This window comes from Podarcis raffonei, chromosome 11 (genome assembly GCF_027172205.1).
Source record: "Podarcis raffonei isolate rPodRaf1 chromosome 11, rPodRaf1.pri, whole genome shotgun sequence".
NCBI classification, from domain to species: Eukaryota; Metazoa; Chordata; class Lepidosauria; order Squamata; family Lacertidae; genus Podarcis; species Podarcis raffonei.
The window spans coordinates 19,362,544-19,386,663 of record NC_070612.1 but is presented as its reverse complement, the minus strand read 5'-3'; the positions used below and the strand labels follow the sequence as shown (position 1 = coordinate 19,386,663).

General features: G+C 44.2%; 1 protein-coding gene across 1 annotated transcript in view; it reads left to right on the top strand.

Annotated features, from left to right (window-relative positions):
• OXCT1 (3-oxoacid CoA-transferase 1) overlaps positions 1 to 23,835 on the top strand; it is a 52,308-nt gene extending 28,473 nt beyond the window's left edge. Inside the window, exons 9-17 of the mRNA XM_053407765.1 lie at positions 3,484 to 3,598; positions 3,727 to 3,821; positions 3,914 to 3,962; positions 4,988 to 5,060; positions 6,096 to 6,171; positions 13,656 to 13,745; positions 18,562 to 18,642; positions 19,090 to 19,191; positions 22,420 to 23,835. Coding sequence (XP_053263740.1) covers positions 3,484 to 3,598; positions 3,727 to 3,821; positions 3,914 to 3,962; positions 4,988 to 5,060; positions 6,096 to 6,171; positions 13,656 to 13,745; positions 18,562 to 18,642; positions 19,090 to 19,191; positions 22,420 to 22,461 — 723 coding nt within the window. The 3' untranslated portion in view covers positions 22,462 to 23,835. The remainder of the gene's footprint in view (positions 1 to 3,483; positions 3,599 to 3,726; positions 3,822 to 3,913; positions 3,963 to 4,987; positions 5,061 to 6,095; positions 6,172 to 13,655; positions 13,746 to 18,561; positions 18,643 to 19,089; positions 19,192 to 22,419) is intronic.
• Positions 23,836 to 24,120: the final 285 nt, after the last annotated feature.

Genomic DNA, 24,120 nt, shown 5'->3' with positions numbered 1-24,120 from the left:
TGCCTGGAAAGTGAAATAGGGCAGGGGTTTATTTAAGCAACGTAGATAAATGAAAGACTCTGAAGGATTTTTAAAACCACTGGTCCTAAGCGGAAGCACTTCAAATGTACCGATTCCCCACGGATGTTGGGGAGCTTATTCCGACTGCAATTGAAGTACTGAGCTCTGCTTACTGGGCCAATTCACATCTTTCCAAGCCAAGTCCATTTTTGGCTTGGGAGCTGCTGAATGTTTACTCCAAACTTCCTGTGAATTTATGCAAATGTGTACCACCAGAGGCGTTATCTTCAGAAGAAGACGAAATCAGCAGCATTGCTGATTATTTATTATTAATTTTAATAAAGCACTGTTGCTGTTGCTACTTTGCATTCATTCTGTGTCTGATTCATTGTTTTTCTTGGTTTTCATTTTTTCCCCCTCACTGTGCTTAGAATTCTTAACTTTTACTGCCTCTCTTCCTCATTCTGCTTCAGTTTCACACTGTTTTTTATAATTAAATAATTTTTATTAATTTTACAATTTTATATTCATTACAATCATCATTATCACAAAGGAAAAAAAACATATAATTCCCAATCTCCCCCCTCTTGTGACTTCCTCAACTTCCTCTTCTGGTTCTTTAAAGATTTGCTTCCTCTTATTTTATTCTACCTTAATATTGTAATCTTTAAATTAAATGTTATTATATTCTTATCATTTTTATACCATAATTCTTTTCACATTACATCTTACACTTCGTTATTTTCCAATTATTACATCTTAGCTTCTGTGTTTGTTTTCTTAATTGTGTTTACTCAAACCCTGCTAGTGAGTCCACTTCTTTACAATGTTTCTGTAAATACAACATAAACGGTTCCCAGTCTTTTTGGAAATCTCTATTGTCCTTGTCTCTTAGTTTTCCAGTTAGCTTCACCATTTCAGCATATTCCATCAGTTTATCTTGCCGTTCTTCTTTCATTGGTATCTTGTCATCTTTCCATTTTTGGGCTAGTATCCTAGCCGCTGTTGTAGTGTACATAAATAGTTTCTTCTGCTCTTTTGGCAAGTCTGCTTCAGTTTCACTCTGGAAAAGGCTTCTTGGACATGTGGGTTTGGATAATGGGGAGTACCAGTGGTGGTGTCTTACCTGCCCTGATCCACCATTGATAATGTGTGTGGTTTTTTTAATGTTAGCCCTTCCTTGGGTTAGGAAGGAGTTGGCATGCTGTACGAAACGGTAACAGCAGATGGCAACCTGGAGCAGCACTTTAGTTTTGCAGCAGAAGCTAGAAGAGACTTTCCCTTAGCAGTGCTGCCTTGGTGAAATGGGCTTCTGTTGCTCAGGCATAACCTGAGGAAGGACCAGGCAAGTGTGTTGTTCACTCACCCAAAGGCTGTGTTCACAGCAGTTGGTTTGGGGAGGGTCCATATAGCTCAGTGTTTTTCTATAACTTGGAAAGTTTCCCTAAAAGGTAGAGTATAAATTCATCATGTGAGTGAGTGGCTGGTGGAAGAGGCGTTTGATTTTGTTGGCATTCTAATGAGAAGCTGATTTGAATTTCTTGAATGGATAGGCAAACGGAAATGCCGCTAGCCTATGAAGTTTGCACTTCTCCAAATTTTGCGATGCAAAATGAAGAAACAACATGCAAAAAATGCAGTAAGTTAGGGAAGATGGTTTTGCCTAAATGTGTGTATTGAGTCAGGACTGCACACAAACATAACATTTGCTAGCAGAAATAAGCAGTGAATGCTGGTGAAATTTTCATGAGGATTTTTTTTTTTTAAATGCACAAATTGTTGTGGAAATGTGGAGAACTGAGGGAAAAGGGAAAACTTAGAGAACCGAAAATGACAAATTTGTACACCCCTAAGTAGGCACATGTTTGTAACTAGAAGGTGCAAGTTTCTCAAACCCCAGTCTCTGGGGGCAGCCTGCGGCCTTTGCCCTAACTTCATGTGTGTGGTGGAAGACTGGACCGAAACCGAGTGGGATGTCTGTACCAAAATGGGTGAAATTCTGACAAGAACAAGATGTCCCTCCTCTAGCAACCTTGCATGATGGGGAGGAAATGGAGAAAGGGAATGAAAACGAGGTTGCCCTGTTCTTTTTGTTTTACTCTGCCTCCACCTGCCCCTGGGCCAGAGGGACAAATCATTTGACCCGGTATAAGGTAGTCTCTTTACATGACCTGCTGGGTAAAGTTTGTGGAGAAGTATAGACTCAGAAATGTGGTGAGCTGAGTTAGCATTGGTGCAAGGGGAAACAGAACAGCAATTGCTGTCTTTCTGTGCACCAGCACACTTGCTTGTTCACAATAAGCGATAGCTTGGTTTACATTAGATAGATAAAACTTTATTTGCATTAGCCAATGGCCATAGCAACAGCAAAACATTACAGTATACGCAGAAAAGGAAATTCCTACTCAAACTAAGGAGAGCCTCTTTATTGCTGGTCAAAGTCTATATACCTCCTTGACAGAAAAAATCTACAATTAAGGCCACTTGGGCAGATTTAGAGTCCTATATAGAGTCTCTCAAATCCATCCATCCATCTTGTTGTTCCGCTCATTATTGGTGGAGATTTCAACGCACGCATGGGTGCTAATGATGACAGCTTATACACCCCCTACAGCCAGTTTCTGGACTCTGACATCCATTTAGATACAGGCACTGCCCACCTTTCTAAAGATCTTAGATGCAACTACCCAGGACTTTGCTTAGCCCAGGCCGCAAAGCGGAAGGACCTGCTAATATTACATGCCAATATAGAGAGGGATCACCCTGGGGAATACATCCAATTCACAAAGTTTGGCAGTAGTGTCATAGATTATATCTTAATCTCAAAATTTGCAAGTTTGTCACGGAGTTCCAAGTGGGCTATAACATTAAAAGCGACCACTTACTCTTAACTCTGGCTTTTGCAGGTCTGCTCCTCAACAATTCTATTGTAAAACCGCAATATATCCCTAATGCAAATCTTGGCATATCCTCAGCTAAAAGAATCAAATGGTCCCCCCTCCTGAACGCAGCCCTGACTCACGTTCTTCAAACAGCTGAGCTAAAGGACATCCATACTGCGATTATATCGGCTAACTCTGCTGCTGAGGCCATGAAACTATTCAAGACACTCACAGAAAGGCTGAAACTACACTTAACAACTGTGATCCAAAATACTGCCACAAAAAGGTTAACGGAATTTGCCACCTGGTTTGACTCTTGAGTGCAAACAGGCAAAGGGACACCATCAGAGAGCTTACCGTAAATATAGGAGCTCCAGGTCGCCTCTCTTATTTACTGCAAACGTTTCTCTTTGTTTACGTTACGCGCAGATCAGGCCAGTGTTTAGCATAAACCAACCCAGGCCATCTTAAAAATGTTTCTTACTGCTTCAGGGTGCCTGAGGCCTGCCTTTACCAACTGTGATATAATATATGCTGGTCCTTAATGTTCCACGAAAGAGTGCAGCTGTCACCACCCTTTTCACTCTGCTTGCTTTTCTAGAGGTTGTCGCTACGCAAAGCTGAAGATAGCAAAGGCAAGCAGAAGAAAGATGGCGATAACGTAAGAGAGAGGATCATCAGGCGAGCGGCCCTTGAATTCGAGGATGGCATGTACGGTATCCTTTGGCTGTGTGGAATGCAGTTGCTTTTTAAAAAAATCATTTTCGAGGCGCATTTGAATTAAATAAATTTGTCTACAGAATAAAGAACTTGGATCCGTTTAACCTTGACTGATCCGTTTAAGCTAACCTGGGTATTGGAATCCCATTGCTTGCCAGCAACTTCATCAGTCCAGAAATAACTGTTCATCTACAAAGTGAAAATGGAGTCCTTGGCTTGGTAAGAATGGGACACAGGCAACGGGAATCAATACACAACACAACCGTTTGACTGGAAAGTTGATGCAAGTGTTTGTTTTGTGTTTTAACTAGGGACCTTACCCATCTGAAAGCGAAGTTGACCCTGACCTCATCAATGCAGGTTAAACTCAATTTTTGTCTTCCTTTCACATATTTATACTGCCCACATATTTATAACTTCAAGAAGTTAATGGGGAGGTGGGAGAGGAAAGCAGAGAAACAGAACCATGGACAGCTTCAGATAGCTTCAGATAGACTTCCAAAATGTTTGGAAACCAAAGTGCGGCTTCTGATTGGCTGCAGGAAGTTCCTGCAGCCAATCAGAAGCCGCGCCGGATGTTCGGCTTCTGAAAATCATTCAAAAACCGGAACACTCACTTCCGGGTTTCAATCGTTCGGGAGCTGATTTGTTTGGGAGCCAAGGCATTTGAAATCCAAGGTACAATTGTGCAGCATTTGAATGTCTCTGGCATGCTAAGCTTAAGTAAGCTATAATTTCTCTGCAACCTTTATATAAATATATTTAAAAGGTTGCAGAGAAATTAAAGCTTACTTAAGAGCCAGCATGCCAGAGACATTCATACATACGTGTGTGTGTGTGTGTGTATATATATAATCTGTGTCTAAAGGAATGTCACAAAATTTTATCAGAGTCGCTGGCAAGGATCTTTGTTCGCAAGCATTCTCCCTTGGAAGAGTCTACTTGAAGTTTGGAGGGACTCTTGTCATTTGTGTTTTATTGCTTTTGTCTTTCTGTTTTCCTCACCCCCCCCCCCCCGAAAAAAGAGTACAGTCATACCTCATGTTACGTTTGCTTCGGGTTGTGCGTTTTCAGGTTGCGTCCTGCAGCGATCCGGAAGTACCGGAAAGGGTTGCTTCAGGGTTTTGCTGCTCGTGCATGCGCAGGCGTGCAAAATGAGTCATGCGCATGTGCAGAAGCGGCGAATCGCGGCACGCGCAGACACGGGTTGCATTCTGCTCATGTTGCGAATGGGCCTCCGGAACGGATCCCGTTCGCAAATAGAGGTACCACTGTAGAAGCTTTGTGAAGCCCTGTTGTGTGACACAGACAGCATCGATTCCCAGCACCACCCTGGGATTTTGCCTGTTGGCCATAGCAAACTTAACACTGAGTTTCTTCTACAGGCAAAGAGACGGTCACCGTGCTTCCAGGGGCTTCTTACTTCTCTAGCGATGAATCTTTTGCAATGATTAGAGGGTATGTAATGAAAAAACCTAATTTGCTAAATGTCAAGAGCACAGGCCCAGCTGGTGCCCGAACTTATTAGTAACCCACACCAAAGTGACTATCCGTCAGTCTTCTGCGAAACAGCAAAATAATTAGTAGCTGGGTGTTGGAACTCAATAGATTTAGCAGCTGGGTATCAAACTCAAAATAGTCAACTCGGCTGGTGCTGTCAGTTGTCAGGCCAACACTTTTTTTGTACTAATCTTTTGTGTTGTATGAACAGAGTATTAAGGGTGATTTTGTGGTACAGGCTGTGCAGTGATGTTCTGTTTTTACCGTTACCGCCTTGGTGTGTTGTTTAGCAAATGACGAATGGTACCAAGTTTGGCATGTAGATAATTATCCCAGGCCACTGAGTTCAGTGGGACATAATCCCAGGTAATGACACTACCCTTATATCTGCCTTACAATTCAATGGATCTTACTCCTCGGTGTGGGTATAAGATGGCAGCCTCAACGTGCATGGGATTTTAGTCTCGCAGCTATCCAGCGGCGCTTGATTTTTAAGCTATTTTTCTGCCCTTGCTTTTATAGAGAGGTACTGTTGGGATGCGGGTGGTGCTGTGGGTGAAACCACAGAGCCTAGGACTTGCTGATCAGAAGGTCGGCGGTTCGAATCCCCGCAACGGGGTGAGCTCCCGTTGCTCGGTTCCTGCTCCTGCCAACCTAGCAGTTCGAAAGCACGTCCCTGTACAAGTAGATAAATAGGTACCGCTCCAGCGGGAAGGTAAACGGCGTTTCCGTGCGCTGCTCTGGTTCGCCAGAAGCGGCTTAGTCATGCTGGACACATGACCCGGAAGCTGTACGCCGGCTCCCTCGGCCAATAAAGCGAGATGAGTGCCGCAACCCCAGAGTCGGCCACGACTGGACCTAATGGTCAGGGGTCCCTTTACCTTTTTACTGTTCAGGAATGGTTAGAGGGCTTGTAGATGGAACAAACAAAAACTGTGCCAGAATTTCTGATGCCAAAAGCGTGCTCGTTTCTTTCTTTGTTCCTTTTATCAGGGGACATGTTAATCTGACAATGCTTGGAGCGATGCAGGTGTCTAAATATGGTGATCTAGCCAACTGGATGATTCCTGTAAGTAGATGGAGAAGCGTCCTTATTATATATTTGCATCATGCATTTTATTCGAAGTGATTAGAAGCGTCTTTTCATTTCACTGAAATGATGTGTTCTCAACAATAGTAAAAATGACTCCTTTTGGATGCATGCAATGATCCCAATGCTTTGTTTTTGTTCTGTAATTGAAGAACAACTTCTTCCTTTTTTTACATATAAAAAAATCCAGCATCAATTCATAAGTTCTCGGAAGAGCAGGGGAGGTGCTCACGACTCCTTCTAGCAAAGCATGTTATTGTGTAATCAAAGTAGAGAACGGGCTAGTAACCTTCACCTACCAATTGAGGATTGGAAGCTGTCTCATAACTGGCCCATTTAGCTCAGTATTGTCTAAAATGACTGGCAGTAGTTCTTCCTGATTTCAGATGGCCTTACCTGGAGGAGCTGGGGATCAAACCTGGGACCCTTTGCATGCAAGGCAGATGCTTCACCATTGAGCCACAGCCCTTCCCTAAACATCTTTGGTTCTCCACTTTGTAATCTAGTCATTCCTAGGCACATTGGCTTTTTCAGCAAGGAATCCAGCTGTCCCTAGAGAAATTGGCAAAAGCCTAAAATGTAGGTGACAGAATGAATTAAATCAATTTCCAGAAGTAAACACACATGTAATGTAGTCACCATCATCATCACCATAATATGGGCTGTTTGAAAAACTGTTTTTTTCTTATTGCAAGGATTTCCTTTTCTTAGTGTGTATGACTGTAGTTCAGAGTCTATTCACCTCCCACTGAGAACTTGCAACTTGTGATATTTCACTCTCAGCAATTAAGCCTTTTCATGCAGCCTCGCCTGACACCAATTTAGGGATCCTGGAAAAAATAGTCTGTTTCACTCTTGAGGCTTGAGCAACGAAAGATGAATCTAACATAATATTTAGGCCCTCTTTGCTTTGCTTGGAATCCGAAAGAGCAATGGCTTCTTAAGAGTTAAACTATCTGTTGAATGTGCTCAGATATTTGTTGGGAGACCATCTCCTATCAGCCCTATCTGAATGGCCATAATTTCCTTCTGCTATAAACCTGCTGTTAGTGTTTAAGATCCTCACTATAGTCTAGTTTCTTAAAAGAAAGTCTGCCTTGGGCTGGAGTCCTATTTATCCTATTTATGTCCCATTGAACTTCTGATTAAGCATGTAGGTTTGAATGAAATTATTCTTTCTTATTATTCATGTGAACAGTGGGGCTATTATTTTTGAAAGAATGGGGGGGACCCCAGGCTACCCCTATACCCTCACCCCCCAGATTTGAAAGACCAAACCATTTTGCAACACAGCAGCACCAGGGGGTTCCATTTGAAAGTGATAGTCAAAACTCTGCTTCCCTATAATTGAACCCATTCGTGCATCTGAAAGAGCTCTCTTTTCAGACGAGATACACCTTCATTTGAAATAGGAGGAAAACAATATGTTCTGACATAAAACATGCACAAGTCATCATTTTTACGATTTGCAGGAGGTGTTGCCAACCCCGTAGTATGTCCATTTTGAAAAGGCTTGACGTTCACTAGCAATTTTTCCTTAATCAAACCAACCAACCAACCAACCACAAAGCACAATTTTAAACTGGTTCTTTTGTGATGAGTTATCTGGAATGGCTGCATCAAGAAGTACATTTTGTGATGAATTGTGTGCTCTTCTGGGTGGAACCCCCCCCCCCGACAGAAACGTTGAATATGAGGCTGTAGTTTCTTTGACTAATGATGCTTTTATATTGGTAAAATAGCCCTGAGCCATTGAAGATCACACTTTAAGAGCAATGGGGTAGGGGTTGGAGGAGAGATTAAAAGTGATGGATGAGGTCTCCTAGGGATTTATTAATATTAATACCATAAATACTGGTGCTGCTGCTCTGATGCAACAGCAAATAAACCACTGAACCAGTGACAGATGCCCTGAGGCTAACTGTTGATGAATCCTGAAGAATAAATTTGGGGAAAGTTCTACAGTCGGCATGCAATCGCTTCGAAACTTTCTGCCAACTTTTATCAGCTCTCCTTGTATTCAGAAAGGGGTTCTTGAGAAATGCCTGTTCCTGGCAGCTGCTTCTCCTGGGCAAAACCATATTACTGAAGATGCCTTATGACGAGGCTACCTGCCATGGCGGCAGGCACCCCAAGGAACCAGGCAGAGTCCTTTCTAGCCTCCTTGAATACTTCTTTGTAGTGCTTATTGGCAAAGGGCCTTAAAGTTGCTTTCCTGTTCATCTCCACAGCAACCCCATGGGACAGTAAATATTGCAGGGTGGGGAGAAAGTCACCTCATCGTGACTCTTCCGCTTCAGAAATGGTAGACTAACTTACAATGACAAACCTAGACAGCATCTTAAAAAGCAGAGACATCACCTTGCCAACAAAGGTCTGTATAGTTAAAGCTATGGTTTTCCCAGTAGTGATGTATGGAAGTGAGAGCTGGACCATAAAGAAGGCTGATTGCCGAAGAATTGACGCCTTTGAATTATGGTGCTGGAGGAGACTCTTGAGAGTCCCATGGACTGCAAGAAGATCACACCTATCCATTCTTAAGGAAATCAGCCATGAGTGCTCATTGGAAGGACAGATCCTGAAGCTGAGGCTCCAGTACTTTGGCCTCCTCATGAGAAGAGAAGACTCCCTGGAAAAGACCCTGGTGTTGGGAAAGATGGAGGGCACAAGGAGAAGGGGATGACAGAGGACGAGATGGTTGGACAGTGTTCTCGAAGCTACCAGCATAAGTTTGACCAAACTGCGGGAGGCAGTGGAAGAAAGGAGTGCCTGGTGTGCTCTGGTCCATGGGGTCACGAAGAGTCAGACACGACTAAACAACAACAACAAAACTTACATCCCAAGTAACTAGAAATAGGGTTACATTATACATGGTATTTTTCAGGTGTTGAGAGCCTCCCATTTGTGTGGAGTGGGTACAATGATGGAAGTCGTATTCCAATACCACCTGAAAGACACCACATTGGCTACCGTAAACGGAGAGGAAGAGGGTATCACGAACTCTTTTAAAGATTACTTATCTTAAGAGTTATTATCAGAGTCAGAAGAAAGAATGCATGGTGCTGCTTACCAGAAGACACAGATGTGGTCTAAAATGTCGCTCCTTTACAGGGTGTGTATTTGCATTTGGTTTTCCATAGATGCCACAAGACAAGCAAAGTCAGATACATTAATGAATGCATCAATTTATTACAGTGGTACCTCGGGTTAAGAACTTAATTCGTTCGGGAGGTCCGTTCTTAACCCGAGGTACCACTTTAGCTAATGGGGCCTCCCGCCGCCGCCTCATGATTTCTGTTCTCATCCTGAAGCAAAGTTCTTAACCCGAGGTACTATTTCTGGGTTAGGGGAGTCTGTAACCTGAAGCGTCTGTAACCTGAAGCATGTGTAACCCGAGGTACCACTGTATCTTTAGAGGTCAGTGTAAGCCAAGACCCTAAATAGGGGGTAGGAGAGCTGAAAAGAATTTCACATTTGCCAACCAATGCGCCCCTTTGGTTTCAGATAGTGCATAGGAAGAAGAGTCTAAAAAGCCCAGGACACAAATTTCCACAGCCCTCTAGCAGCTATGGTGGCTCATTTACCGGAAGTGATGTATTTAGATTTAACTCTGGAAGTGTATACCCAATTCTGACCAAACCAGGCCTCCTATGTATATTTTGCTCTAGGAGGCTTAGTTTGATCAGAATCTAGTATACACTTCCAGATCTAATGCTAAATACATTGCTTCTGGTAAATGGGCCAGCAGAGGGCCGCGAAAATTTGTGTCCCAGGCTTGTTAGACTTGTCTCCCCATGTACTATCTGAAGCCCAAGGGGCGCATGGTTTGCCAGACATGAAATATATTGGCATTATTTTCAGCTCTCCTACTGGACTATGAAGCTTTAAGGAGGAATTAATTTCCCAAATTGGCATGAAAGAAAGAGCAATTCCGCAGTGGAACCAATTACCTCAAAGGGATGCGCCCTCTCTCTCTCTGTGTGTGTGTTTTGGAGGGGGGAAGGCATTACTGTTTTGTTTGCTATTACGTTATGCATTTGTGTAGTTTTGTGCTGCAAACTGCCCTGTGATCCTTGGATGAAGAGCGGCGTATACATTTAATAACTAGAAAATAAATAAATGTTCTACACTCCGTAATGGGGAGGTCTTCAAGCAGAGCCTGGCTCTGTTGGGGATGTCCTAGGTCTCACGCTCCACCAACTGAGCTATCACGGAAGGATAAGCTGCATGCATCCAAAGGTGACCCCCCTATGGATCATTTGAGGTTTTCCCACTAATCCAGCAGATAATTTCTTCTAAAGGAAGCCTTTTTAAGACCGGACTGTGGCTTGCCTCTTTGCCCATGGGAACGTGGGTGGCAGAAAGGTCCAAGTGAGCATGCCATTTTCATAGGCACAATTTCGAGTCAGTTCTGGGGTCTGTGGTGTATGTCAAGAGTGGCAAATGGCATGAACCTTATATGTTTATCTCTGTAAATAACTGTTGGTTCAAAAGCAGGATTGCTCAGACAGCACTGCGACAAAGGGAGGGAAGTGTCACATTGTGGATATAGGATACCGTATTTTTCGCTCCGTAAGACGCACTTTTTCCCTCCTAAAAAGTAAGGGGAAATGTGTGTGCGTCTTATGGAGCGAATGCAGGTGGGAGGCTCTGCTCAGCGCTCCCTTTAAAGAATTTTTTTTTCTTGCATTCCCCCTCTAAAAACTAGGTGCGTCTTATGGTCAGGTGCGTCTTATGGCGTGAAAAATATGGTATATGCCCATCTTTTGGAAGCTTTGAGTGTGCAGGTGTTCAGATTGGCGTTTGTATATCTTTCTGCATTGCACTTGAAGGATTTTTGAACCAGCTTTATGCTTTTATTCCTTGTACTGCTGGGGGGGCGTCGGTGGGGGGGATGTCAGCATAGTAATTTCCTTGCATTTCTTGCTAAAGTTCATTGGGCTCTTCTTTCCTCCTCTGCATTCCTCCAGATCTAATCTATCTGTCGGAGATAGCAATATGATGACAATAGTTCTGTAATTGTACCATTCTGAGGCTGGTAGTCACTTGGGGGGAAAATGACACAGCAAATATATATCAGGGCAATTCATCTTTGGTTCTTTTCAGTCATGTACTTTTTTATTGAGGAAATGGGAAAACAAAGTACTCAAGCACAAGGGGATAGCTTTTGTTTTTGTTTTTTTTAAAAAATAACTCAAGCTGCGGTAGCAGGAAGTGGATATTAATATTGTTTACATTTTACACAAAGTGCTTTACATACAGTACAAAAAAAATTTATATTTGAAACATACTGACTTGGGGAAGAAGGAAATTTTGTTCAAGGCGTCCTTACGGTTTGTTTTTCATGACTTTCAACGATTTCTAAAACTGCAAAAATAACATTGTCGAACACTTGTTTGTGTGCTGCTATTTTTAAATCTTTGCAATTTCTTCCACAGAAGGAGAGTATGAGTAGAAACTAGCTTTAACACCTTACCCCAGTGGTTTTCAACCAGTGTGCCGTGGCACCCTGGGGTGCCTTGAATGATGGTCAGGGGTGCCGCGGGCAACACTGGCATCTGTCCCTCTTTCCTTCCTTCTCTCCTTCCTCTGATGCTCTCTTGCATCTCTGCCTCTGCTGTTTATTGCAGCAGCTCCGGCTACAAGCTCCTCAGGTGAATGGTGCCTCTGGGGCTGGCCAGGGGGTGCTTCCCAGGTCCCTGTGGGGCAGTGGGGCAGCTCAGAGACCAGGGGCTGCAGCTGCGGCTGCCCAGAGGACTTCCAAGGAGAGGGGAGAGGAGGCTGAAGGAACTCTCCACAAGGGAGGGTGTTTGAAGAAGGGTAAGAGGCTGGTAAGAGGGACGACAGAGGACGAGATGGTTGGACAGTGTTCTCGAAGCTACCAGCATGAGTTTGACCAAACTGCGGGAGGCAGTGGAAGACAGGAGTGCCTGGCGTGCTCTGGTCCATGGGGTCATGAAGAGTCGGACATGACTAAACGACTAAACAACAACAACAAACAAGAGGCTGCCAGCTCTGCAGGCGAAGGGTGACATAACTGGGCTCCTGAGCCCTACAGAGGTGCTGCAGAAAGAATGTAGTTGGTCAAGGGAGCCGTGGACTCACAAAGGTTGAAAACCTCTGCCTTATACGATGCAGAGCCAGCTCTGGTTAGCTGCTGCCTCAGTTCTAAACAGGTTTATTTGGGTGTGGAGCTGTTCATTGGGGAAGGGTCTTGGCTCAATGGTAGTGCATCTACTTGCATGAACAAGTTTCAATCCCTGGTATCTCCAGGTAGAACTGGGAGAGATCCCTGCCGCAAACCTTGGAGGGCTGCTGCCAGTCAGGGTAGACTTTCAAAGTGTTGGTGCTGACCTTTAAAGCCCTAAACGGCCTCGGTCCAGTATACCTGACGAAGCGTCTCCACCCCCATCATTCTGCCCGGACGCTGAGGTCCAGCGCCGAGGGCCTTCTGGCGGTTCCCTCATTGCGAGAAGCAAAGCTACAGGGAACTAGGCAGAGGGCCTTCTCGGTAGTGGCGCCCGCCCTGTGGAACGCCCTTCCAGCAGATGTCAAAGCGATAAACAACTACCTGACATTCAGAAGACATCTTAAGGCAGCCCTGTTCAGGGAAGTTTTTAACGTGTGATATTTTACTGTATTTTTGGTTTTTATGGAAGCCGCCCAGAGTGGCTGGGGAGGCCCAGCCAGATGGGCGGGGTATAAATAATAAATTATTATTATTATTATTATTATATAGACAGTACTGAGTTTGATGGACCAATGCTGATCCTGTCCCTGCTGAACTTTCACACAATTGGGCCAATCCAAAGGATCAGCTGTTTAGATATGTCAAGGCAGTCACATGAGGCTTTTGGCAGCAGCGCTTGCTTGGCGGTCTTCTGCTTCACATAAAACAAATGGGAATTACCCTTCAAGTGAATGTGTGGGATTGTCATCTACATGTTGGGAAAGCACCCAGTCCTTCCTCCTGAAGGATCCTGGGAAATAAAGTGGATTAAATTAAATTCGAGTTTGCCATTTTGAAATGACTGCATTTCCCAAACAACAATGCACGCTAAGCGGTTGCTATCAGGTTTGCAACTAAGTTGAGCCTTTCAGTGGCCTAGCAATATAATCCAAAACTTTTGGTCGCACAACCCATGTGTGCTGAAGAATTACAGTTATTTGGAGACAAGATGCAGTTCCTCGTTTTGCCCATCCATCATCTTTCCCCATAAATAATATGGGAACACTCTCAAAATGGTATGCTTGTGATATGTAGAGACTTGGAGATGTTATGAAGAATCATTTATTCAGAGAGAAACTAAAGGGACTGTTGGCTTAATTTTGCATTTTGTCTGATGCTTGTTTTCCAGATTCTGTAGATTAAATGCATCAAAGCAAAGAGTGTTGGTATATTGAGCTGTGCTGTTGACACCTGTTCTTCTTTTTCTTTTTTGTGTGAAATCTTGTGTTTTTAGGGTAAGATGGTGAAAGGCATGGGAGGCGCCATGGACTTGGTGTCCAGCTCAAGAACTAAAGTGGTCGTCACTATGGAGCACTCTGCAAAGGTAATCTTTTTATAAATATTCTCTTCTTGTGGATTTCTCCTTAGACTGAAAACATACCCTGGGTTCTGTCCAATGCTGTGTGCACAGAGTTCCAGTCACACAATGGGTCTTCTTCTTCTCCTCTTGTGTTTTCCTCCAACTTTCTGGAGCAGGTTTTCAGGGTGCACGGGTTGTGGGGAGGAGGAGAAAGTTTTGCTGCATGAGTGGAAGAACAGATTTAAAAGCACGTGGCTACTAGCCATGATGGCTGTGCTCTGCCTCTACAGTCAAAAGGGACATGGGTGGCGCTGTGGTCTAAACCACTGAACCTCTTGGGCTTGCTGATCAGAAGGTCGGCGGTTCCAATCCCTGTGACGAGTTGAGCTCCCGTTGCTCTGTCCCAGCTCTTGCCAACCTAGCAGTTTGAAAGCATGCCAGTGCAAGTAGATAAATAGGTACTGCTGTGGTGGGAAGGTAAAAGGCATTTCCGTGCGCTCTGGCACTTGTCACGGTCCTCTGCGCCAGTAGTGGTTTAGTCATGCTGGCCACATGACCTGGAAAACTGTCTGTGGACAAACGCCAGCTTCCTCGGCCTGAAAGCAAGATGAGCGCCGCAACCCCATAGCCTTTGACTGGACTTAATGTGCCCAGGGGCACCTTTACCTTTTACAGTCAAGTGGCAGCAATTGCTTCTGAATACCAATTGCTGGAAGCCACAGAAGGGGAGAGTGGCTTCCAGCTTGCAGGCTCCTCATAGGCATCTGACTGGCCATTACGAGAACAGGATGCAGGTCTAGATGGGCCACTGGCCTGATCCAACAGGCTCTTCTCGTGTTCTTCTGGCTCCCCACAAAGAATCATGGGAACTGTAGTTTGTTAAGGTTGCTAGAAACCGTAGCTCTTTAAGTGGGAAACTACAGGTCCCAGGATTCTCTTGGAGAGATCACATGCTTTAAACGTTTGTTGAACAAACTAAGACCACACTGAGAGCCAGTGTGATGTAGTGGTTAAGAGCGGTGGACTCGTAATCTGGTGAACCGGGTTCGCTTCCCCGCTCCTCCACATGCAGCTGCTGGGTGACCTTGGGCTAGTCACACTTCTCTGAAGTCTCTCAGCCCCACTCACCTCACAGAGTGTTTGTTGTGGGGGAGGAAGGGAAAGGAGATTGTTAGCCGCTTTGAGACCCCTTAGGGTAGTGATAAAGCGGGATATCAAATCCAAACACCAGTGCGTGGTGTGGATCTGCCAGATTTCTGCCGTCCTAGTGAACAGCGGCATTAAATGTGGCCCATTGTTTCTGCATGAGGTTGTCCATTGCCTGCTTTCTCGCAGACTCCTGTCTGCCAGGTGTGGGGGCCCTATGACCCTCCAAATGTTGCTGAACAATAACTGCCACCACCCCTGGCCATTGACCATGCTTGCTGGGATTAATGGGAGTTGTAGTTCAGCCACATCTGGACAGGTAAAGTTCTCCACACCTTTGCTGTGCTGTTTCTATCCTGGAATAGATGTCCTCTTTCTTCATCTCACTAATTCCCTTGCATCTTAAAACAACACCACCACCACCACCACCACACAAGCTTGCCTTCCTGACCACATTTCTGAAACCTTCTAAAGTCCTAATAATAATAATAATAATATTTATACCCCACCCATCTGACTGGGTTTCCCAATTTTGCCTCTTCTTCACTTGCCACCATAAGCAATCCATATGCTTTTCCCCAGTCTCCAGCCTTCTTAGCTACTTTCTGCAGCAACCATTCCTCCCTTCCCCATCAGTGAGCTTCCTTGCAATGGTGTTTACATGGTGGTGTAATGTCAATCTATGGGGAAAAATGTCAGAAATAAAATGGGCGCTGGTAGGCTTTACACTCTCTCATCTACCCCCACCCCCAAACCAATCCCTGGAAAATTACTAAATATTGTCCTGAAGGTGGGCGAGGAGAGAAGGGAGCCATTTTGGGACAGTCTTGAGTTAAAACCACCACCCCCATAGATAGACGTGATTTAGAGTATAGTATGCTTCACAGTTGAGGGGTGTGTTGGTGTTTGTGCAAATGGACCAATGGGAATACGCTGCAGAATGTAATACACATTTTAGAAATAATAATGCTTTGACCCTTGACCTTCAACCTTTGGGCTAAGCATGAGTTCCCTTATTAATTGCTTGTGGGGAGATTTGCTAGGACGATGTTACAAAGGCTAGTAAAGGTAAAGCGACCCCAGACCATTAGGTCCAGTCGTGACCGACTCTGGGGTTGTGGCGCTCATCTCGCTTTATTGGCCGAGGGAGCCGGCGTACAGCTTCTCGGTCATGTGGCCAACATGACTAAGCCGCTTCTGGAGAACCAGAGCAGCACACGGAAACTGCCATTTACCTTCCCGCTGGAGCGGTGCCTATTTATGTACTTGCACTTTGACGTGCTTTTGAACTGCTAGGTTGGCAGGAGCAACGGGAGCTCACCCCGTCGCAGGGATTCGAACCGCTGACCTTCTGATCGGCAAGTCCTAGGCTCTGTGGTTTAACCCACAGTGCCACCCGCGTTACAAAGGCTAGGCGTTGGCCAATATCTCTGTTCTTCTATTCCCATTCTGGCGGCTATTTTTCTGTAGACGCGGCTTCAGAAAGGTTTTAACCAGTGACAGTAAGATCATATTTAACTGCAGTTAAGCAAGATCATATTTAACTGCATCATTCTGCAATGCTTGGGGGTCACAGCGGCTGCCTGGAAAGCAGTCTTCTTTCCTCAAGCCTGAGCATTTCAATCTCCCCGGGATGCTTAGAAGGAGATATTGCATGACCTTAAAGGTATACCTGATGGGTTGATGAACACTTTTCTATAAAAATAGCACAGATGAATTGTTCCTTTCCCGGGAACAGAACTTGGAAGGTCCTTGAATTAAGCATTGTCATTTCCCCTTAAATACCTGTCAGTTTCACTCAGGGGGGCTAGCTGCCTTGAATGCAGAAACAGATGTTAACTGGTAGGAATTGGAGTGAAGCAATTGTTCCTTGACATAAAGTGGGGAGGGGGGAAGAATAAATTTAAAACCCATTTTGGTAGGCAGAGTTGACACCACTGTAAAATTCGTAAAATCATTACAGTTTAAAGGGACAATGCTTGACGACCCAGAAAAGCAGTTTTATTTTATTTTTTTGCAATTGGGGCAACCTGCAAGGAGTTGGAGAGAGGGCTCGATTTTGCAAAAAACATTATAGGCAACAGTTTTTTTTGTTTTTTTATGTGCCAATCATAAGAGAACAAGAAGGCAAGAGTAGGAAAGATTTTAGGATTATCCCAGATGCCCCTGTCCTTTACAGTGTTGCCTGTTCCTGCATATAAATGAGGACATACCATTGCAACAGTATATTGGGACAATTTCTAAAATTGTTATCACAAAATATGAGCAGAGAATGGCTGTGTATCGTTCTAGGCAATGCTACTAGGAAACTTCAATATTCCTGGGGCACAATTTCCGGGCACAATTCAAAGTGTTGGTGCTGACCTTTAAAGCCCCAAACAGCCTTGGTCCAGTATATCTGAAGGAACGTCTCCACCCCCATCATTCTACCCGGACACTGAGGTCCAGCACCGAGGGCCTTCTGGCGGTTTCCTCACTGCGAGAAGCCAAGTTACAGGGAACCAGGCAGAGGGCCTTCTCGGTAGTGGCACCCTCCCTGTGGAAGGCCCTCCCACCAGATGTCAACGAGAACAACAACTACCAGACTTTTAGAAGACATCTGAAGGCAGCCCTGTTTAGGGAAGCTTTTAATGTTTGATGTTTACAGTATTTTAATATTTTTTTTGGAAGCCACCCGGAGTGGCTGGGGAAGCCCAGTCAGATGGGCGGGGTATAAATATTTTTTTTAAAAAATATTGATTGATTGATTGATTGATTGATTGATTGATTGATTGCTTGCTTGCTACTACTGGGGAAAATGCCGTTTTTACTCATAAAGTGAAGCGGCATTAACAGAGCTATTTTAGAAATATACTGATAGTATTAGAACCTGCTTCTGTGTGGTGAATCCCAGAATGCACCAATAATTTCTGGCCAGGCAGCCAACATGATTCCTTTTAACACCAATGTTGCTGTCTGCTCCCTTCCTTGAGAAGGGACATCACAAGCATGGAAAGGAACTATATGGTCTAGCTGTGATTTTTGCATTGCTGGGGGTTGGACTAGATGACCCTCTGGGTCCCTCCCAACTCTATAACTCTTTGATTCAGTGATCTGCCGAACCCATGTGATTCCTATGTCTGTGTTTCATGGTGTCCCGGAAGTGAGCAGGAACGGGGAGTGCAGAAGTTATTATCGTATGGCTATTTTTATCTATAAAATTTGCACCCCGCCCTTCATCCGTAGATCTCAGGGCAGTTCACAGCATAAAAATACAAGACAAAAACACAAAATTCGTAAGGAAAGCAAAAACAAAAGCAAAACAAACCAATAACTCCCACCCCCTTCCACAAACACATTTGAAAGGATATAGGATGTTGCAAACTGGTTGAAGAGGAATATAAAGATGTATAATGAAGGCTCCAGGTGAACTTTTAGGCACATGATTCACTTGAGTGTATGCCAGTCCTGTTGTGTATACCTTGTTGAGTAAGTCATCGTTACCCATGTCACTAAGGACCTCGGAATATTTCAGCAATGAATTCGTGAGTCTTCCACAACAGGTCCAAACACAGTGGAAGCTTCTGAGCTGGAGGTAGCATATATTTGTCTCAATCTGAAGTTACTGACTGCAAGTCCTTTTGAATTTCAAGCAACCGGTTTTCTCCGACAAGCTGATCATTCGTTTGTATGTGTGTGTGTGTGTTCACTGTAGGGCAATGCCCACAAGATTTTGGAGAAATGCACTTTGCCAATTACGGGAAAACAGTGTGTGAACCGCATCATAACAGAAAAGGTAGGTTATCTTACGTTCGTTGCACTTCTGATCCATCTTTTTTGCTGAGCGGCATTTTTATATTCTCGATAATCCTGTAATGAGGGTTTGAGTTGCCGATGACTAACATTTGGATTTTAATATCCCGGCTCCCTTGATGAGAAGGGGTGTTGCAAACCTGGCCCAGGAAGAAGATGCAGATGTCTCTCACACACTATCAGCTCTTGTAACTGTGCAGCAGTCAAGCTATATTTTCCAAATACTGCAGTTTGCATAGCAATCTTAAGTCCTTACTTCATTTTATTTAAGGCATTTATAACTCCATCCAGCCAAAAGTGCTCCCGAAAATCAGTGCTAAGGTGGAGGGAATTGGTATTTATCAACTTGAAGCATTGGCTCCTTTCAGCTAGCAAGGCTCCCTTCCTTTCCTTAGACCGAAACAATTTGCATTTTTTTCCGAACCTGCAGGCTGTGTTTGATGTCGACAAGAAAAAGGGACTGACACTGATTGAAATCTGGGAAGGGCTGTCTGTGGATGACATCAAGAAAAGCACTGGTGCTGAGTTCACAGTAAGTCATTGTCTGGCTAACATTGCAGTTGTGTTTCTTGGCTCTGAGGGAGCTTGGTAAGAAAGCAAAGATCAGCCCAAATGAAGGTTTATTTATGCCGCTTGTCCATGCTGCAGGTGCAAAGGACTGCTGCAGGAGTTTGTTCTGGAGAGGTTTCTGGTGCTTTTGGAGAGGGAAGTATGAAAAAAGGTTCAAACACACACACACACACACACACACACACACACACACCAGGTTCCATTTGTTTGGTAGGATTTTATTTCTTAAATAATAATAATAATAATAATAATTTTTATTTATACCCCGCCCTCCCCAGCCAAGGCCGGGCTCAGGGCGGCTAACAAGCAATAATAAAAACAAGTTGAATGAATACAACTTAAAAACAAGATTAAAATATAACAATTAAAATATTGAAACATTAAAATATTAAAATGCAGCCTCATCACAGGAGGAGAAAGGAAAAAGAAAAAAGAAAGAGGGGGAGGGAATCAAATTGGCTCCAAGCCAAAGGCCAGGAGGAACAACTCTGTCTTACAGGCCCTGCGGAAAGAAATCAGATCCTGCGGGGCCCTGGTCTCACGAGGCAGAGCGTTCCTCCAGGCCGGAGCCAGTGTTGAAAAGGCCCTGGCTCTGGTTGAAGCTAATCTAACTTCCTTAGGGCCCGGAACTACTGGGGTGTTGCGGTCCCGTAGGTCCCGTAGATCTGAACAGAGAATTGAAAGTGGGTGGAGCAGTGAGTGTAATTTTTACCTTTCTTAGTTTTTTCACACACATATCCCGACTGATTCTTGCATGAGTGGATGGAATTTGAGGACACATTCCATCCAGCCCAAAACACCCAGGATGCAAAATCAGTTCCAGTGAGGGCTGTGGCCTGGGGAAAGCTCAGAGTGGGTATCACATTTAGTTACTGAGATACATTTACTTTCCTACTTGTGCTGTACATTGAATGGAGGAGACACCATCTTCTGTTTTGCTTCAGGCCTGCTCTGTGTGTATCTGTATTCACGCATAGATTGAAAGTGGAATGAAGTGAATATCTTGCTTTAAGCTGGGAGCGTTCGGTTCCCAACCAGCAATTTGCTCACTTCAGGGACTGCTTCAAAGAGAGAAGCCTCAGGGAAGTCCTGGAAACTTAGCTTACTGCTAGAACCCTGTGAAACTTAATTTATATCTCTTGTTTGAAGCAGGGCCTGTACACTTTGCACCAAAATGGCTCCCCTCAAAAGAAGAGAAACCACGCAGCAGCACTGTGGCTTCTTTGGAAGGCTGTGACTGAACTTTCTGATTTTCACAGCTTTATTAGAAAGAGCATCCTCTAGGCAGCATGCACAGCAGCCTCATAACAAGGGAGGAGTGATTTACAGCCTCCTGTCTTTTTTATGAAGCTGATATTATAAGCAGTCCGCTTGGGATTTTGTTGGGCCCCAAAGACAAAACTTTGACTTTCCCTGTGCCCTTAAATCAGATCTGCTACAGCTTGGCTTCAAGACAGATTGTCCCACCAGGGCGATTTTCATTTGTACGTGTCAAATTTATCATCTGAATTACAACGCCACCATGGGGGGAAAAATCGACCAGAATGGAAAGCTGTACCTGGATAAATCGGATATGTTTTGTTTGTTTTTAAAGTGAGCAAGTCCACAAACAGCAAGATTCAGCTGCTTTATCTTCCCGTGGAAGCTTGGTTCTCTGTCAGGGGACACAAAAAACCATTAAGGTTGCAGGCCTGTACTCACTTCGTGGGAGCAGTCCCCATTAACCTCAGTGGGGCTTACTCCCGAGTAGGTGTATAGGACTGCACTGCAAGGCCAAATACACTGGCTTCCAGAACATAGATGGAGAAGTTTGGTGTGTGCAGTAGAATCCTTAGTTCCTCCAGCTGTTCTCTTTCTCATGTAATCATCACATTCTTCTTTGCAATTGCTAGCATCGATCATCTGTCATTAGCGCACCTGTGGCTCATAGATCAGCCATAGTAGGAGACAGAAAAGATGATTATTTCAGAGAGTTGGAAATGGCATTTGACATGGCCACATCGATGTTGGGGCAAAATGGCAAATGGAAACTGAATCTGTAAAAAAAAGAAAAGTCTTTCTCACCCCTGGTACAAATCAAAACGGGCAGGACGGAACCTAGGAAGATGCCTTATATCAAGTCAGAAAAATGGTCCAACTAGCACACGGGTGGCGCTGTGGTCTAAACCACTGAGCCTCTTGGACTTGCTGATCAGAAGGTCGGCATTTCAAATCTTCGCGATGGGGCGAGTTCCTGTTGCTCTGTCCCAGCTCCTGCCAACCTAGCAGTTTGAAAGCACGCCAGTGCAAGTAGATAAATAGGTACCGCTGCAGTGGGAAGATAAACGGCGTTTCCATGCGCTCTGGCTTCCCTCACAGTGTTCTCTTGTGCCAGAAGCAGTTTAGTCATGTTGGCCACATGACTCGGAAAGCTGTCTGTGGACAAACGCCGGCTCCCTTGGCCTGAAAGTGAAATGAGTGCCACACCTCAGTCACCTTTGACTGGACTTAACCATCCAAGGGTCCTTTACCTTTACCTTTTTTACGCTGGGTGGCAACAGCTTTCCTGGATTTCAGGTGCAGGGGTCTCCCTCAGCCTGGAGACACCGGGGCTTGAACCTGTGATCTTCTGCGTGTGTGTTCTCTGTAGACATAGGATGTCACGTTGTCCAATCCTGAGCTCACTGTGAGACCACAAAGTGTGCATGGATTTCTCCTGTAAATCATTACATGAGTATTCTGGTAGACATAAGTGATGTATGGTATTAATCAGGAGACAGGGAACCATCTCAGTCCAGATCTTGATAGCCTTCAGCTTCCATCAACTTCACCCAGCATGGTCTCTCCTTGGTTTCTGCATAGTCATTGCTGAAGGACTTGGGAAGTTGTCCAGCAACATCTGGAAATAACATATTCACCATTCCTGCCCATGATACTCTGATATCTCATTGGGAACAGGGATCATGGCGCTGTCAAATTCAGCATCTATATAAATGGATAATTGCCAAGAAAATCCAGCATGGTCACATTTTGATTTCGAAAGAAGAAACTTCCAAAAAGGAGGAGAATGATTAAAAAGGAAGCTGAAAGGCAAAATGGAGAGGGTCATATCTCTCCAAAATACATTCTAGATGCTCAGCTAGAAGGTATACTGCATATGGCACCAAACTGCATTATTTGTCTGTTGATTTTTCTTTTCTTTCATCACTAGGTTTCGCCAAAGCTCTCGCCAATGAAGCAGATTTCGACTTGAAAAGTAGACTGGGCTTAACATCCACGCTTCCAGCGAAGGGGAATCAAATGTCTGTTTTGCAATTATGCATTTTAAAGAGGTCTTTGTAAAGTAGTTTCTTTGGTAGTTAGCGTTCAGGCTGACTATGTAACTAGAACTATGTAAATGTTTATTCGCAAGCAACAGTGCAGTTTCCAAAAATAAATCCTAGCTGGTACCTAGATATTTATAATTGCCACACTGCAGGTTTGACTGCAAATAAACACTGGCAAGAGACAATAGCCTGTTTTGGATGATCCTATCTTGGTTTATGAAGCGGAGAAACACACGAGCCTTTTCTTGGAGCATGCGCAAGCCACAAATCACCCAGAAAGTCTTTAGTTAGCCAAAGTTTCTTTTGTGTGGGTGTGAGCAAGCCAGGATCTTCAGCCACAGCATGGCTTAAGACCTTGAGTTGTTCCAAAGCTGGTAGCCATAGTTTCCTGGTTTGGATGAAACAGGCGACTGTGGTTCAATAGAAGCTCCATGCTTTGCTGCGCAAATGGGCCGCAGGTGTGGGCAACAGGCTCATGCATATCTCTGCTTAAGCCGAGATAGGATCAAACACATCCAATCCCTTGTAGATGTGAACGTTAATACTGTAACTCTGTATGGAGGCAGAGGTCACTTCCACGCACAGAACATGCTAATTTGCAAGTGCCTGTACGGTAGGCTGCAACTGCGCACACACAAAGAATGAGGTACAGGACAAGTTGTTGGTTTTCAAACATGTAAATAATCAGATGTTTGGATATTCAGGGGTTCTACTTACAGAAGTTTGCATAGCTAAAAACCTGGGCAGGAGGAGCTGTTTATATTCTGTAATTGAAAATCCGTGTTTTGTTAAACCACCATGTTTCTGGTCTTCAGGGCTGCAAAGACAGGCTTGAGAGTCTGTGGGCTCTTCCTGCTGAAACCTCAGAAACCAAGGAGAGACATTTGCCTTTGAGATTTCCAGCAGTAAGGGAATTGGGCTTTGTGCTCTGCGTTAACTAACTCCTTCCCCTTCTTCATAAATAGCACTTAGGACACTTTTGTGTTGAATTTTCAGAGTAGCAGTAAATGAAATGCTAGCAGAATGAGGTATGCAAAATAAACAGAGGGATGCAAATTTAATTTGCATAAATTATGCAGGCCACAGAATGCAGCTGTACTTTATACAAAATTTGGGTTACCTCGGCATAGGATTTTCATTATTTAAGTTCTATAGACAGCCCTAGGTTGCATAGGAAACATACAGTGAGTTGATAAGCTTTCAGATAATGGAAGTTTGTTGAAATGGAAGCCATTGTCCTGCTCTCATGGTTAATTTTTTTAAAAAACTGACTTCTTAATAAATGCATACAGAGTTGCATGTTTACAGTTAGTGTCTGGATTCTGCCTTCCCCTTGATATCAACAAATCATTCGCACAAATATCTAGCAACGCAGTGGGAGCAAGGTAGGGCCTTTTTACGGCAGTTGCTGTGCCATTTATCTGTTTGTATAGTAACTATGCCACCCGAAAGTGGACCTTTCCCTCCATACCTTAAAATGGTAGCAGGTCACATTTCTCTCTTTTTGCCCTTATCAGTTCCAAAGATGGTGGAAATGTACGAATTGGATTGTAAAGATCTTATCTAATACTTGATTAATAAAGATT